The sequence below is a fragment of the Lissotriton vulgaris genome, chromosome 9 (assembly GCF_964263255.1).
Source record: "Lissotriton vulgaris chromosome 9, aLisVul1.2, whole genome shotgun sequence".
In the NCBI taxonomy this organism is placed as follows: Eukaryota; Metazoa; Chordata; class Amphibia; order Caudata; family Salamandridae; genus Lissotriton; species Lissotriton vulgaris.
The window spans coordinates 138,558,139-138,575,169 of NC_141697.1; the positions used below are offsets into that span (position 1 = coordinate 138,558,139).

Below are 17,031 nucleotides of genomic sequence, written 5' to 3' on the forward strand. Positions count from 1 at the left end.
ACTGGGCCAGGGACAGACTGATTTGCACATAGCCAGGTTCTGAGCTGGGATGGGGCAGTGAGATAAATAACGGTGATGGATCAAGCCCTGATCTTTGGACTGGGTAAGAGTGGTCTGCTCAATTCAGACACTCTGTTCATCACCACCCCCTTTTGTAAATCGATTTTGGCCACTATAGGTGTGGCAGGGTATACTCAGACATGAGTCCCTTTCTCACTGCTCCATCAGGATTCAAGCAAGCCGGGCCGAAGAGGCTGAAATGCCAGAAACCGGTCCCCGGTAGCTTGTCTCCTTTCTGGTAAAGAATTGGCTTGGTAGTTTAGTCTGCCCTGTTCCCATGATGCACTGGGCCAGGGACAGACTGATTTGCATATAGCCAGGTTCTGAGCTGGGATGGGGCAGTGAGATAAATAACGGTGATGGATCAAGCCCTGATCTTTGGACTGGGTAAGAGTGGTCTGCTCAATTCAGACACTCTGTTCATCTCCACCCCCTTTTGTAAATCGATCTGCTTTTACCTCTGCCTACCTTTGGGGTTCCACTGGACTCTTTGCACACTATACCTAATTTTGGTATAGTATATACAGAGCCAGCTTCCTACACAGCTTTATTGCGCAGGTTCACTATCTCTTACTCTTTTGCTGCACAACAATGCAACCACATGAACAGATGAAATGAGATGTAGCCTGCTGGATTCAGGCTGCAGGGAATGTAATGGGCAAAATCCCAAGATCATACAGAGATGAACAGTTGGAGCATGGTAGGGTGGGCATGAAAGGAGCTGACTGTGCATTGATACTGGTGTCCTCTTCTATTACCAGTAGGTCCTCAGTTGCAAGTTCTTTACTTGAGCTGAGCCTAAACCCAGCCCGATGATAGTGCAATTATTATTCTCTCCATAAAAAATCGAAGTTGGATAGTTTAACAGAGGTATAGCTCCGAGACCTGGTAGGAATAAGGAGATTTTCTTAAGCAGCTAAGATCCAATTGCTCATTTAAATTATTCCAATACTTTGCCAGATAGGATCGAACTATTGATCAATGTTAGTTTTACAAAGCAGGCTCTTCTAGGGACTTAGTGGAGGAGTCTTAAGTCTTTGATGGAATCAGTTGTTACATTGCATTGACTAGCAAAGTCTGATGGAGAATTCATTGTTTGAGAATTAATGCTTCCGCCAGCCTGCTCAGTGTTTTCCCTTTATCTTGTTTCTAAAATTGAAGGCCAAGGGAATGCATAGCTGAGGCAAGACACCAATGCTAGCTTCAGAAGAAATTTATGAAGAATTTAGAAAATGTCTTTAGCCATTTCCATTTTAACAGCTTTATTCAACACATTTAAGTCATAAAAGCATTTACAGAAATACAAATAAAGATAATTAGATAAAATAGCTGTTAATGGAAAAACATACAATTTAGTAATTATAAAAATAATTTGCTTCATCTTCTCTATTTGTAGGTTTCTTAAATAGGGGTAGAAATACACACCCCAAGACAAACCCTTATAGAGGCTCTTAGCCATATGTCTACAAATTAAAGTGGATATGCTTATCATAAAACAATAAAAGCTCCTTGGGGAGTACCATAAAAACATTTAAAATATATACAAAACACATCACAGCTTGGTAAAAAGGTGGCTAGTTTAAATCCCATAATTTTGTAGCCTCACTCAGAAGTAATTAGCGGGCCCTCAGAACCCATGACCACCCTAAGAATTTTGCCATGGGTATTGCCATGGGCGGTGAGTATCAGTCTGCAGGACGCGTTCTCCCTTGCTTGCCCGTCTAGTGCCCAGGAGCTTACATATTGGAAGCAGCCAGAGACGACACGGGACAGCATAAGCAGCACAAACTAAAAGAAAATGACCCAAAGATTCATTACAGGACTTACATTCCGGGCATAAAGCAACTGCTCGGGTGATCCATTTAGCAGTGAATGATCTCACTGGCCAGTGTCCCTACCCTAAACTGGAAATAAAATGTTCGAGGCATATGAGCTGCAGAGTGTACACTTGGCATTAGATCGCCACCTGGTGTTGGGCTCGGATGATAGCAGGTTGTTGTCTTCTTGGAAGAAGTCTTTGTAGTCACGAGATAGGTGACTCCTCCCTTGGACAATACTGCGCATGGTCATTGACTCCATCCTCAGATTGTTTTTTTCCGCCACTGGGTTCGGATGAAACTTTTCCGCTCCGGCTACAAAAACTTTTCCATCAACTTCGAAGCGTAAAAACTTTATACAACCAATATCAACATCGAATAGACTACTTTCGACACCATCAGCTACATTCCGGTGCGTCGATGCGGGCCGTTGGGCCTATCGGCGCCGTACGGCCTACGCCTCATGGACAGGACTCCATTCAAGAGATGCCCGGTATGTCGATCAAAATTCTCTCATAGCGACCACCACGAGGTCTGCAACCTCTGTCCATCGTCAGACCACGACGAGACGACCTGCACAGCTTGTGCATCCTTCCGATCGAAGAAGACCATTCGGGATCGGAGGGCCCGTTGACACGAGATGAGGAAATCAGCCCCAGCACCGGAGGCCATCTTCGAGGAGGAGATCGTCAAAGAAGACCTCTCCGAAGGCGAGGATCCACTCGAAGACCTCTCTGAGGACGAGGCTCCACTCGTCGCCGAGGAAGACTCGCCTGATCTCCAGATCATTTCAGAGGCAGAGGACTCAGATGACTCGATTCCATCTCGTCAACCCGTGAGTACTCTTGCCCCTGCAGAACAGACACAGCCCAAGCCAAAGGCAACGGTCAGCACTCCGTCCATGGGGCCCAGTCGGGACCGAAATATCCCATCAAACGCCCTGCCTTCGGGCTCGGCTCCGAGGAAAACAACTACGCCGTCCGGTACCTCGGCACCGACCAAGCCACACGTGCCAATTCCACCTCTTCCTGGCAAGCCAAAACCACCTTCGGCACCGAAAATTTGCCGCGGGACTCTGCAACGACTCCTACAGCAAAAAACACAAAACAACCCCTATCGGCACCGAAAAAATCGACGCCGAAGAAGGTTGTAGAGCAAGAAGAACTGTTTAGGCAAGATCCTAAACAAAAGAAGTTCCATATCAACCCAAAACTGGACATGTAGAAGCTATTCCTTACAAAAAGAGACCAGCAGACACACCACTTCTACCTGTGGTTCCTGCCAAAAAGAAGGATTGTGCAACTTCGCCAATACACCCTTCCTCTCCTTCACCTTCTTCCTCACCTATTCCTCCTTACTTTTCACCGAGAGTTTCTCCTGATCAATCTCCTACATCATCACACCACACTGATGATGGGTATGATATAGGTGGTGAGAGTGACACACCAGACCCACACACATACCCTGTAGGTGAAGGTATCAACCCAGATACATATCCAACAGATGAGGATATATATGAGAACCCAGCAACTAATGTGCCATACATTCCTGATCCTTAGTTCTACCCAACGAAACCTTCCCCTCCAGAAGATAGCATTGGGTTTAATTACCTCTTAAATAGAGCTGCCCTTCACCACGGGGTTAAAATGCACTCTGATGCCATTGAGGAGGATTTTTTATTAGAAACATTTGAGCAGTCACAAAGGTCTACACAAATACTACCCATGATCAAAGGAGTCATTAAACATGCTCTGAAAATATTTAAAGACCCTGTGCATTGTAGAGTGTTAAATCCAAGAATAGAAAAGAAATATAGACCAGCACCATCTGATCCAGTCTATATTAAGGGACATCTGCCACTAGACTCACTAGTAGTGTCCAATGCACGGAAGAGAGCTAATTCCCAGACTTCTGGTGACATGCCCCCTCCTGACAAGGAATCCAAGGTTATCGATGCGTCAGGGAAAAGGATTGCTGCGCAGGCTACAAATATATGGCGCATAGCAAATACACAAGCCCTGCTCTCACGCTATGACAAAGCTCTCTACGATAAATTAGAAAAATTGTTAGAGCACCTCCCAGATCAATACAAAGATCAGGCAACAGAGCTCATACAAGAAGGCAAATTAATATCTAAAGCCTCAATTAAATGTGCACTTGATGTAGCTGCCACAGCATCCAGAGCAGTCAATACTAGTGTTATACTCGGACGACATGCGTGGTTACGCATTTCAGGGTTTAAGACGAGGTGCAGACTACCATCTTGAACCAACCCTTCAATCAAAACCAATTGTTTGGGCCGGAAGTAGACACTACACTAGAGAAAATGAAAAAGGGCACAGACACAGCTAAGTCTATGGGAGCACTACAATCCACACAGACTAGAAGTTCGTTTCGCCGCTCCTTTTATAGAGGAGGCTCCAAGCAAACCGGTGCAGATACAACATCATCTTTCAAAACGCACACACAGACCTCCTCTCACAAGGGCTACTTTAGAGGAGGATACAGAGGCAATAATAATAATAAGGGAAGAGGTAGAGGTAATAACAACAACCGCTCCTCTTCCTCTCCCAAACAGTGACGTCCCTCTGCTTCCCCTGCAGCATTCCACTCCTGTGGGGGGCAGATTATCACAGTTCCTACCTGTCTGGAATTCCATCACAACAGACAGGTGGGTTAGACAGATTATCCAACATGGCTACTGCCTAGAACTCACAGCAACCCCCGAAACATACCACCCAGGCAGCATCCAATGTCTACAGATCACTTGACTCTGCTTCAACAGGAAGTTCTAGCACTTCTACAAAAGGATGCTATTCAATTAGTTCCGTTAGAAGAACAGGGAACAGCAGTTTACTCCTTGTAATTTCTAATCCCCAAATAGGACAGAACACTACAGCCAATTCTCGACCTCCGGCCCCTCAACCATTACATACAATCAGATCATTTTCACATGATCACTCTGCAACAAGTACTCCCACTACAACAAGGCGATTTTCTTTCAACACTAGACCTAAAGGATGCCTACTTTCACATCCCTATACATCCTGCTCACAGGAAGTATTTAAGGTTTGTCATACAAGGACAGCACTATCAGTTCAAAGTCCTTTCATTCGGGGTCACAACAGCACCACGAGTGTTCACAAAGGGCTTAGCAGTAGTAGCGGCACATCTCAGAAGACAACAGATACATGTCTTCCCTTACCTGGACGATTGGCTCATAAAAGCCAAATCATTCCACCAATATGTACAGCACACTCCGCAGACAATTCAACTGTTGCACGACTTAAGGTTTACGATCAACTACACAAAGTCGCACCTAGAGCCTTCGCACGTGCATCAGTATCTAGGAGCTACCATAGACACATCTACAGCTCTAGCGTATCCCAGTCCAGCCAGGATACAGAGCATTCAGGCCTTAGTCTCCATTTTTCAACACCAGCAGTCTCTCCAAGCCAGAGTGTTCATGAGACTAATAGGCATGATGGCATCTTGCATCTTCATAGTTCCACATGCAAGACTGCAAATGCGCCCATTACAAGAATGTCTAGCACAACAGTGGAATCAGGCTCAAGGTCAGCTCACAGACCTGGTGTTGGTAGACCGCCGTACATATCGCTCTCTGCAATGGTGGAACACCAAAAACTTGACAAGAGGACAGCCGTTCCTGGAGCCTGTTCCACAGATAGTGCTCACAACGGACGCATCCCTCACAGGATGGGGAGCCCATCTCTTACACTATACCACACAAGGCCAATGGAACAACCAACAAAGAATGTTCCATTTTAACCATCTAGAGCTGCTAGCAATTTTCCTAGCACTCAAAACTTTTTAATTACAAGTACAAAACAAAGCTGTCTTAATCCGGATGGACAATATGACAGCCATGTACTATATACAAAAACAGGGGGGGACACACTCTCTACAACTGTCCCAGCTCGAGCAGAACATTTGGAGATGGGCCAGTCCTCAAAACATATACCTGACAGTAGAACACCTTCCAGGAATTCACAATCAGATAGCAGATCTGTTGAGTCGACATTCACAACAGATTCACGAATTGGAAATACATCTACAAGTTCTTCAACCGTTCTTCCAAATGTAGGGGCATCCACAGATAGATCTATTTGCCACCCATGAAAATGTAAAATGCCCAACCTTCGCCGCCAGGTTTCCACACCCACGGTCGGAAGAGAATGTGATATGGATGAACTGGTCAGGCAGATTTGCGTACGCTTTTCCGCCTCTCCCCACTCATTCCACTAGTAGTGCGCAAACTCAGACAACAGTCTCTGAAACTAATACTAGTAGCTCCCACATGGGCCCGTCAACCGTGGTTCAACACACTACTAGATCTCTCACTGGTTCCACAAAAAAAAAGTTACAGCTCACACCCTCCCTGTTAACACAGAACCATGGAGAAATAAGACACCCAGAACCAAGCCAACTGAATTTGGCGATCTGGCTCCTGAAGTCTTAGAGTTTGGTTACTTAAACCTGCCACCAGACTGTATGAACATAATTAAGGAAGCTATGAAACCCACTATCAGAGCGTGTTATGCCGCTAAGTGGAAAAGATTTGCAATATATTGTAACAATAATCACATTGATCCACTGGATGCTTCTATCCAAAATATCATTTGTTACCTTTTACATCTACAAAGGTCCAATTTTGCTTATTCTTCCATATGCCTGCATCTGGCAGCAATTGCAGCCTATTTACAAAATAGGCAACCTCTATCTCTCTTCAGAGTACCTGCAATCAAAGCATTCATGGAAGGATTAAAACGAATAATCCCACCTAGGTTACCACCTGCTCCGGTATGGAACCTGAACATTGTCCTTACAAGACTCATTGGACCCCCTTTCGAGGCTTTACACAAGTGTGAATTGCAATTTCTAACATGGAAAACTGCTTTCCTTGTTGCCATCACCTCTCTCAGAAGAGTTAGTGAAATAGAAGCATTCACAATACAAGAACCATTTTTTCAAATACATCCTAATAAAGTGGTTCTTAGGCCTAATCCAAAATTTCTGCCAAAGATTATCACTCCTTTTCACCTTAACCAATCGGTAGAGCTACCTGTGTTTTTCCAAAACCCAGACTCTGTTGCAGAAAGGGCTTTACACACCTTAGATGTTAGAAGAGCTCTGTTATACTACACAGATAGGACTAAATCCTTTAGAAAGACAAAACAATTATTTGTATCTTTCTCTCCCCCAAACAAAGGCAACCCCATCTCTAAAGGGGGGATTGCCAGGTGGATTGTAAAGTGTTTACAAATAGGCTATCAAAAAGCTAAACGTACACTGACAGTTCGTCCTAGAGCGCACTCCACTCGTAAACTAGGAGCCTCTATGGCTTTCTTAGGAAATATACCACTAGAGGACATTTGGAAGGCAGCAACATGGTCTACACTACACACCTTCACTAAACACTATTGTGTTGATGTGCAGGCCAAGCAGCAAGCTACAGTGGGCCAAGCTGTCCTTAGAACACTGTTTCAAAATACTGCAATGGATACAAGCGACCACCTCTAGGGGAGACACTGCTGCACAATCGATGCTAAGTGTGCACTCTGCAGCTCATATGCCTCGAACGGAAAATGCTACTTACCAGTATGCATCTGTTCTTGGCATGTAGAGCTGCAGAGTCGTACACGCCCTCCCACCTCCCCAGGACTTGTATCCGTTCAAGTTCTCATCTCACTTAGATGCACATGCATGGACATCCTTTCTCTTTACCTCTACTAACTCCATCATTTCCCATCATGGCGAAAAACAATCTGAGGATGGAGTCCATGCGCAGTATTGTCCAAGGGAGGAGTCATCTATCTCGTGACTACAAAGACTTCTTCCAAGAAGACAACAACCTGCAATCATCCGAGCCCAACACCAGGTGGCTATCTAATGCTAAGTGTACAACTCTGCAGCTCTACATGCCAAGAACAGATGCATACTGGTAAGTAGCATTTTGCTTGCGGTCTAGCGGTTTTGCAATTAGGTCCCAGTAGATCTCCAGCTTCGGCGTGGCTTTATGTTCCAAAAATCGACTTGAAAGGAAGGATGGCTCACTTTGTCTAATGTTTTTATACTGGAACCATTCCCAGTATTTCGCCTTCAAAACCTCCTTTGTGGGAAAGTTTGAATTTTCAGGATCCGACCATATCATTGGCATACCTATGTCGAACAAAAGATCTCTGATCGCCCATATCCATTTAATACGGTGTGAAACATCAGCCCTTATTATCTCTAAAAAAACTTAAACATAGCCTGCAAGCTCCGGTGTAGTCCAGAGTCTCCTCCGGTAAAGGAGGGGTCGGAGTTTATTTACCGCTGTGATCGGTTTTCTCCCCAGATCAATTAATAATGGACTCAATGGGGTACTCTGTGGCAATCTAGTAATTTTTCTTAAGAACTTATTTTCCAAAGAAGTAAGGGTTACGAGGGTCTCGCACCCCCAAAGTTCCGGCCCATATAGGACTGAGCTAACAACTTTCAAATTATACATTTCTAAAACTGAGCTAATGGGCTTAGTGTACGATAGATTATGTTCCAGGTGCAAGATCCCCGATATCTGCCTATGTTTGAGAGAAGCTATTTCAACCTGATGGTCCCACTTCATGTTGTCTTGAAAGTTAAACCATAGGTAGGTGAACTCCTTAAACAATTCTAGCGACCTATCGTTCATACAGATGCCACCCTTGTAGGCCCTGTGTGCGGTAAATGCCATTAACTTTGTCTTTGACACATTGACCTCCAAGCCCCGCTGCAAACAGAATCCCTCTATGTCTTTAGGGCTTTCTGAAGCCCGCTTAGGGTCTTGGATAGGATCAATGTGTCATCGGCAAACATCAATATAGGCACTTTATCACCTGCCAATACTGGAGCGTCAGACGGGGTTGAACTCCTATAATCAACTATCCATTAATGTATAATGAGAATAGCGTTGGGGCCATCACGCAACCTTGGCGCATGCCTTTTTGAACTGGGAATAATTCGGTAACTTCCCCCTGCCCACCCCATCTTATTTTTACCCTGTTGTCTTCATGCAATCTAATATTCAAAGTCAGGAGCTCTGGTGTGAGCCCTAGCTCTTGTAGTGTTATCCATAATTTCGTGCAGTGAACAAGGTCCAATGTCACCTTAAGATCTACAAAGGAGGCATAAAGACTTCACTTTTCTGTGGTCACTGTCTTCCAATGTATCGGAACAAATCGAAAAACACCTAGTCGATAGTGCTAAGGAAGGCTCGAAATCCAGCTTGCAGAGGGGACAGAACCCCAAACTCCTCAATCCATTCCTGCACTCTGTTGAGCACCAACCTCCCAGTTAATTTCTGGAGACAGTCAGTCAAGCTGATAGGCCTGTAGTTCCCCAGACTTGATTTATCCCCTTTCCTATAAACGGGGATGATCTCCGCAATCTTCCAGGAGTGGGGTGTAGGGGCTCTTTGGGCGATGGCATTCGATAGCAAAAGAATATACCTGCACCATCTATCTTTGTTGTGTAGGAAGATGTCCCCTGGAATGCCATCTGGCCCTGGTGCCTTTCCAGCCAGTACTGATTTAAGTGCTGTCTACCTCAGACTTGTTAAATGTTTCATTCGGGTAGAATGATCTTATAATTTCACCCTCTCCTTTGGGTAAGATAGAAGCATATTGGGGTTTAAAGTAGTTCACCCAGTCCGATTGTGATACGTGGTTTTGAGGTCGCTCTGCCTGGCCCCCATTGAAAACATTCCAAAATTGTTTGGGGTTTTTCATGGCGCAGGCATCCCTTAATTCCTGCCACCTTTTGTCATCCCATGATTTCTTAGCTTTTGCCTGGGTGCCCCTATAAATGGACCTTGCTACTCGACCCATTGTAGGATCTCCCCCTTTGACGGCTACTCCTCGGGCCTGGCGTGCCTCTCGTCATTCTTTATTGAACCATTGCCCCTCTTTCGGGATGAATGCCTTAGAATTCTTTCCCTGCTTGGAAAAGTGGATACGCAGGAATGTAAAAAATCTATTGTGTATATCTGTTGAGTTTGCGAGATCTCTTTTTTTCTCTTCACAGGCCTCTAGTTCATTAATAGCGTGGTCCATACTCTGGAAAATGTTGTCTAGCAAAGCTGCCATTTCTATTAACCTTACCCACGTAAGCCGCCTTAAATAGTTAGTTGGGACAACCTCGCCTAGGGGAGTGCCTGGAGTGTGAACAGGACATTTTGCAGTACAAATCCAGGATTCTGCTCAAGGGATTATGGTCCCTTTCTATCCTGTCTATGACCTCCATGTCCACCACCGAATGCCATAGACCCAAACTAACCAGAACGTAATCTATTCTGCTAGTAAAATGGCCATTGTTGAAGGTATTAGCCCCATGTCTGTCAGATTTAGTACGCCCATTTAAGGCTGTAAGCCCTATTCCATACAAATATTATTTATTTGAATGACCGCATCAGACCATTTCCCTTTAGGATTTAACTCTAGCGATGGAACACCCCATTTGCTGTCTTCTACTTCTGTCAAGTGGCCATCTTCGGTGGTAAGGGGTTCAAACACTGTGTTGAAGTCCCCCGCTATTATAGTGTTTGCAACATCTTGTTGCGAGTCAAGGAGGTCTTCGAGAGCCACTAAAACTCACAACCTTTTCTCTCTTGTTCCTCTAACATAAATGTTATATATGTCTATTATCAATTGGTCAATCTAATTGCCTGTATGTGGTGGCTCTGGGTTGGGAGAACCTGAATATTAGCCTCGAGGTCTTGTCGCACCCAGATAGTCAGCTCTCCAGAGGGCCTCCCTTTTGCTCCCTTACTTGCAGCTATAAAATAGTTTAAATACCCAACACAAAAATAGGATATTTCAGCCCAGGTTTCTTGAAAGAGGCATATATCATATGCCTCTATGAATGCATGCCACTCTGGAGAGCCCATCTTGGAGCTAAGGCCTGCGATATTCCACCTCAGGATTCTATTCTCAAATGAAGAAAAGCCCGAGGACTGCTGCATTATACAATTATGAGATGGTGAAATACCCATTTCCAATATACCTTCTTAGGGAACGATACCCCCACACTACTGGTGTCTCCTTAATGTTTGTGTTTCTAAACCCTATGAGTGGCCTAGGTGTTCCTGTTAACCTTAGTCAATCGTTATCCTCAAGTGTAGAGCATCCCTGCGTGCTGGAGGGTCTCTGGGTGGCCACGATACCATACGGACTAATAGGAGGGGAGCGTCTAAATTGAATATTCGAGTTCTTCGGGAGACTAGTACGAAACTCCAGCGTAAAAAGATTCTCAACAAGATCTATACTTTCCATGATAAGTTCAATACAATCATAAGGATGACTTGGGGAAGTTCACCTGCGCGCAGCTATTATTTCGTCCCTAATCACCGAACGGCAACCTCTAACATGCCATATCCAGTGGATAGCTTTGATGGTTAGAGAGTCCCTACTCTCAGTGCCTACAAAAGCATCACATTTAGGTACATTTACCATATAGATTTTGGAGGGACTAGCTATGTTAGATATGTTCTGTCTACTGGGCCCCATTCTAGGTTCTGGATGTAGTTAACCCCCATATGAGGAGACCTGATTTCCAGGGGACATGTAGTTCCTCATTCCTGGTGGCTTGATGTGTTTTACAGCGTTATTATTAGCTATGGTAGGGACTGAGCACTTCACCATTGAAGCGGTTGCCACATTGATGCTCTTTAAAGCTGGGACTGGATTTTGATTTACCCCTCTCGCTGTTTTATTACCGGTTAGACCCGAGATTATCAGGAAACCCAAGGAATCATTAAGTATGGGGCCAGGGAGGGCTTCCAAATATCTGCTAACCTGTGTACTTCCCTTCCCTTTTAGCACTGCCTCGGGTGATAAAGATGTGACCATTCTAAATATCTTTTCTAATATGATCTTCATGGACTCCACCTCAGATCTTAAATGTGGTGATTTCTTGGGACATGTTTTGCCAAACCTTGCTCAATAACTTGTTCTTGTGAGGGAAAATTTGTTTGGGTTTGCGCAGACCTTAAACTATGCCCACCTTCCCTATTATTTTCTTCCATATCTGAGAGTGGCTGGAATCTGTTTTTGCAGATTACTATCGGATCTATATGGGCTACATGATCTGCAACAGGCAATAACATATTATGCTCAATGACAATTGATGAAGTAGCGATAGAATCCTGCACCCCGTCATTTGCGTTAGTTTCTTATTTGACTTGCGTAACATATCTGGGATTGCTGGCTTCACTGGCTTCGCAGATAACCTCACTTTTTGGATGGTTTTATTACTACTATTGGCATGTTTCATGGGTGTCGAATCTAAAATAACTTCACACTCGCTTATAAGAGTGTCTATTCGATGCATAACACAATTGCTTGCTGCAGATTTTCGTGATTTCTTTTGCCTTTGTCCCCCTAGTATCTCGTCATGCCCTTCCCTCACTCCCCTCCCCATTCTCTTCCAGTTCCTTTCGTTTCCCCATTTATCTAAACAGTGGTATACTAACAATGGGATAGCTAAGAAGCCCTACCAGCCCTGGGTACCACACTTCTCCTAGGTTACAATACACCTTGATGACACCAATACTAAACAATGAGTTATTTAGTTTGTTGTGAGTAACAGAGTGGGTTATGCCTTGTTTTAAATCCAATGGGCCAAGAAACCCAAGGCAAACACAGTTAAATGGTACAAGATCTGAACGAGCAGTAGCACAGTACCTTGGGCTTCCCACCCTTGCTTGGATCTGCTCCGGGGCACAAGTCAAAAAGGCCCAGCCCTGCCACTTCCTGCCAGTGTTAGGCAAGGAAGGGCCGGCCCTTGGCCCGGGCGAGCCCGCGCGTGTCCCACGCCGCGGGAGCCCCAACAAAGCTTTATGCGCCAGCTGGCGCTCAGGTGTTACGCAGCTCCTGCCGCAAGATCACTATGCCCCCCTGGGAGTTGTGATCCGGGGCAGTCCCACAGTCGGAAGCAAGTGTGGCGGTGACCAACGGTGGCTGCGGTTGCAGCTTAGCAGCAGTGGCAGCGGAGAAAAGAGTCAAGAGCAATATTGGGGGCTGATGGTATTCTCGAGACAATGGAGGATTCTGCAATGTTGTGAATCCTCACATTCTGTGGCTGCAGTTCCGCTTCAGTGGTGGATGATCTAACAAAATAGCTTGCATGTCAGTCTGTGTCTGTGTGTGTTGCTCTGTTTTTTAGAGGTATCTCAGCCGTATACCATTTGTTTACCTTTTGAAGTTACATAGTTTTTAAAGGGAGTAGTTTGTCTAAAGTCATACTCAGCCAGTCAATGCATAATTGAAGTATTGCGGTTAGCCTGGTATCCAGTAGGGTCAGCGCGACCTGCCATGTGAGTGGCACCAACTTACTACAGACTCCAATAACTCCCTGAACCCTTCTTCTCAGAATAGTTTGAATACTGCTAAATGAAATCTATGCAACCACTAATTTGCTAAATAGAATTCAGTGCAATACCTTTTGTTCCTGCCTTTCCCAGATTCAGCAGCTCAGTTCCCCCTAGATACCGGTGATATGGTTTTGCCTGGATTATATTGTCCGTCTGGAAACTGCCTTGGCCGAAACCACTGAATTTGCTGTTAATTTGCAGATTTGAGAACCGGACAAAATGTTTTCAAAATTTGTTAAAATACCCTGCTGTCACAAGCAACTGTGCCTTTAATTGAAAGCATTGCTAGACTTTGGAATGGTTCCCCAACAAAGAGAATAGAATGTGTCATAGTGGCAACATTATAGGACATTAACCAACCATTGACAATAGGGGAACATGCTCGAGTTAGGAGGTGTATGTAGGACAGCAGTGGAACTGCCAGCACACAGGGCAACGTTACCATGTGTTTTCCAGAAGCCCCATGATCTACACATCTTCTCTCCCTAGTAAACTGGGCCTAAAAGATAGTGCGTGTAACCTAAGGTAGTTGGATATGTGTACTTGTCAGAGGGTCTTACAAAAGAGCTCCTGCTGTCACAGTCTTGGCCGTAGCATAGGATCACTGCAACGCTGTACTGCAATTACTGAACCACTTACTCAGCATTGTAATGAAGTTGACACAAATGGTGTGCAAGTCAAGTATCTTTCTTGAAAGTAAATCCATGAACAGTGCACCTTGCACAGGAAATGAGATTGTCAGTCTTCAGCTAAAACTGTCTCCAGGTAAAATGAAGAGGTCAGTTCAAGGACAGGGCTGATCAAACACACACCCCTCCAATAGTCAGATTCGCTTACCTAAGAGGTGCTTGTATGATTCGGAAAAATGGGATTGCCTTCTTAGAGGTATTTCTTATTATATAGCCTAGTCAAGGGTGTCCCACGTCTATGGAGAGCGTTGTGGAGCACACTACTTTCTTCATTGGCTTGCATCAGTACACCAGGTTACATTTAATTTTTCCCTTTAAAATTGCATATGGAAATAAGTTGGTTAAAGGAGGGAAGTTAATATTGAAACATACGTTGTGGGCTACAAAGGAAAGCAGAAATGTTATATAGATATCAATGCTGTTGAGCTTGTCTTATCGCTACAATGACTACCAAATTTGAGAGAGACTGGAGAAGTTCTCTAGTTTCATTACATTTGCTTTCTATTTTTCTGTTGTAGATCTACACAGGTTGTTATGATGGCAGCATCCAATCCATACGTCTAAACCTCTTGCAGAATTATCGCTGCTGGGTAAATTTCATTTCTTTTTTTATATGGTGTCATTGTAATCATGTGTTACTGAGCAAGAAATTAAAAATGTACCTCCTCAAAGAACCTTACTTCAGATAGGCTGGCTTCGCACTCCCCTCCACTCACTCTGCTTCCTCTCTCTGTTCCCTCCCCACCTATGTATCCTCACTTGGGCTTGCCTCCCTGTATAGTGCTCCAGCTAGGTTCATGCATTAGCAATGTCAAAAAATACATACACGTGTCAATGAATGGTGTTTGACATTGATATCTTCTGTTAAGATACTGTTATCATTAGACCTTAAACATTCATATGTTGTGTGAAAAGAGTATTCCTGCCAACATCTATAAAAAAGTCTAAAACTACAACTTTTGTTTATCCATTATTGGATCTTTCATAGATTCACATGCTTGAATCAATCCCAGTGTCCCACAGTATTATAATATAGCAGTATGTATTACTATCATAGGCTCTAATGAAAATGTACTACCACTTAAATAGCCTATCTTTGTCCTTTTTAAAAAAGGACCAATTTTAAAGCTTCAACAAATCCGGCAAAAGCACCCTCTAGAACACTCTCTCAATAAGCTAATTCCTCAAGATTTATACCTCAGTCATTGGAGAAGGTACCACTGAATTCAAGCTAGCCTGGCTAAGGAAAGGTGACATACGCAAAACCGGTCCCAGGATGCTTGTTCCCGGTCCAGGGATCACCTGGCATGGCAGTTTGGTCTGGACAGCTCCCATGGGGCACAGGGTCAAGACTGATTTACATATGGCTGGGTCTAAACTGGGGAGGCGTAGTGGGCAAAAGAACAATGGATTTAACCCAGATCTCTTGACTGGGGGAAAATGTTTGCATTGTCAGCATTCCGTCCATCATTTGTTTGCTGTAACACTTTTAGAAAGTGGGCATATTCTTGCTTTACCATTCTGTGTGCCTCTGCCTGTTGTGTATTCACCATCTGGTTTTGGAGTGACAGAAGCTGGGGATGTGCATTCACTCAAGACAGTCACAAAGGAGGTTGAGGTGTGATCTGCCTTGCTTGGGTAACTCTTCGCTAGGCTGAATAGACCTGTACTGCATTTCGAGTGGTGGGAGGAGTTTCTCCAGCAACTGAATAGGCTGTGTCTCCTTTGCACAATTCTGCCTCCCCTCCGCCCCCAACTACCCCCCCACTCCCCCCCCCCCCCCCCGCCCCCCCCTCCCCCCTCCTTCTGGTCATGCTGGACCGGGGAGGACAAAACTGGTTCAGAGACTCTGAAGCAACGAGAACAATGAGAAAATGGGGTGTAATTATGAGACCTTAAACCCTAGAACTTTAGATTACAAGAAACAAGAGGACCCTTCCAAGAAGAAGAGCTGTGTGAGGAGCGCTGCCTTTTCTCTGTAAGAGGTGGTTTGAGATTCAGTTGCTACTTCTGTCTGTGGTGGAGGAAAAGGGCTGACTCTTTTTGACCCTGTGTGGTATCCTGCTTGTGAAGAATCTCCAAGGGCTTTTGTGCTGGCCTCCTGTTTTGAAAGACTCAGGGACATCAAAGTCTTCCATTGTGCTTGCTAAAGAATTACCGGGCGCGTGGTTTGCTGAAAAGCCTCCCCGCACTCTATTGCTAGAGAAACTTCTGTGTACTTCGCTGAATGGAAATTCCATTGTGCTTTTACTTTGCCAAAAAGAATTACCCTGGGCTTTGTTGCTGAAAGTCTCCATGTAGTTTTCAGGTCGAACAAAGCTCTTTGTCATTTCTGGGTTAAGCCCCCATCTGCTGGGGAGAGATCGCCAGTTGTTGACGCAGCTGCTTGTAAACTGAGCCAGCACGAAGAAGACCCAGTCGGTGCTAGGAAACCAACATGGCAGCCCGGGATCCCCAGCACCACCCAGACACGCCACCGGAAGACGCAGAGGTCCTGCAGTCCCAGCCGCACCAGATCGACGTGCCTCCATCACCCTCGGCAAAGGAGAGGAGTCTTGTGAGGCTGCGCTGGGTCCATCACCCAAGAAGAAGCCGCGTGAGTTCCTCTGCCCCATTGGCAGTACCGTAGGGGGGCATTGTGATTCTTTTGATCATCAGGGCTTCTGAGCGGGGAAGGATCCTTGTCGGAGGTCCCATTCTGCCTCCCCCCGTCCCTTTCACAGCCACCCTCACTACGGCACACGGGCAGGCGGCCTGATAGCCGGAGCGCAAGGTTGTGCTCAGGGCGTGTCTTCAAGTAAAGGGGCAGATGCCTGTGACACTCCCAGTAATATCCCGTAAACGCTCCGAATTGCTTAATGTTTAGAGAACGGTTGCTCTTCTCATGGATCAGAGTAACCTGTGTTATTTCTTGCCTCATAAGACCTGTGAGTTAAATGTAGCTGTATAGTTCCATGACCTATGCAAAAATATTTACGGTATTGTATTTACAATGCTCAAACTGTTGTGTCTATGACATTTGTCCAGTTAGCAAACTGATTGTGGTTGATGTGATTAT

At 45.0% G+C, this 17,031-nt stretch overlaps 1 protein-coding gene across 4 annotated transcripts in view; it reads left to right on the forward strand.

The window, feature by feature from the left end:
• Nucleotides 1–17,031, forward strand: part of ZNF106 (zinc finger protein 106) — a 303,557-nt gene that overhangs the window by 212,049 nt on the left and 74,477 nt on the right. For all 4 annotated transcript variants that reach the window (XM_086937207.1, XM_086937206.1, XM_086937209.1 and 1 more), the window contains exon 21: nt 14,492–14,563. In XM_086937207.1, the coding sequence (XP_086793333.1) occupies nt 14,492–14,563 (72 nt within the window). The remainder of the gene's footprint in view (nt 1–14,491; nt 14,564–17,031) is intronic.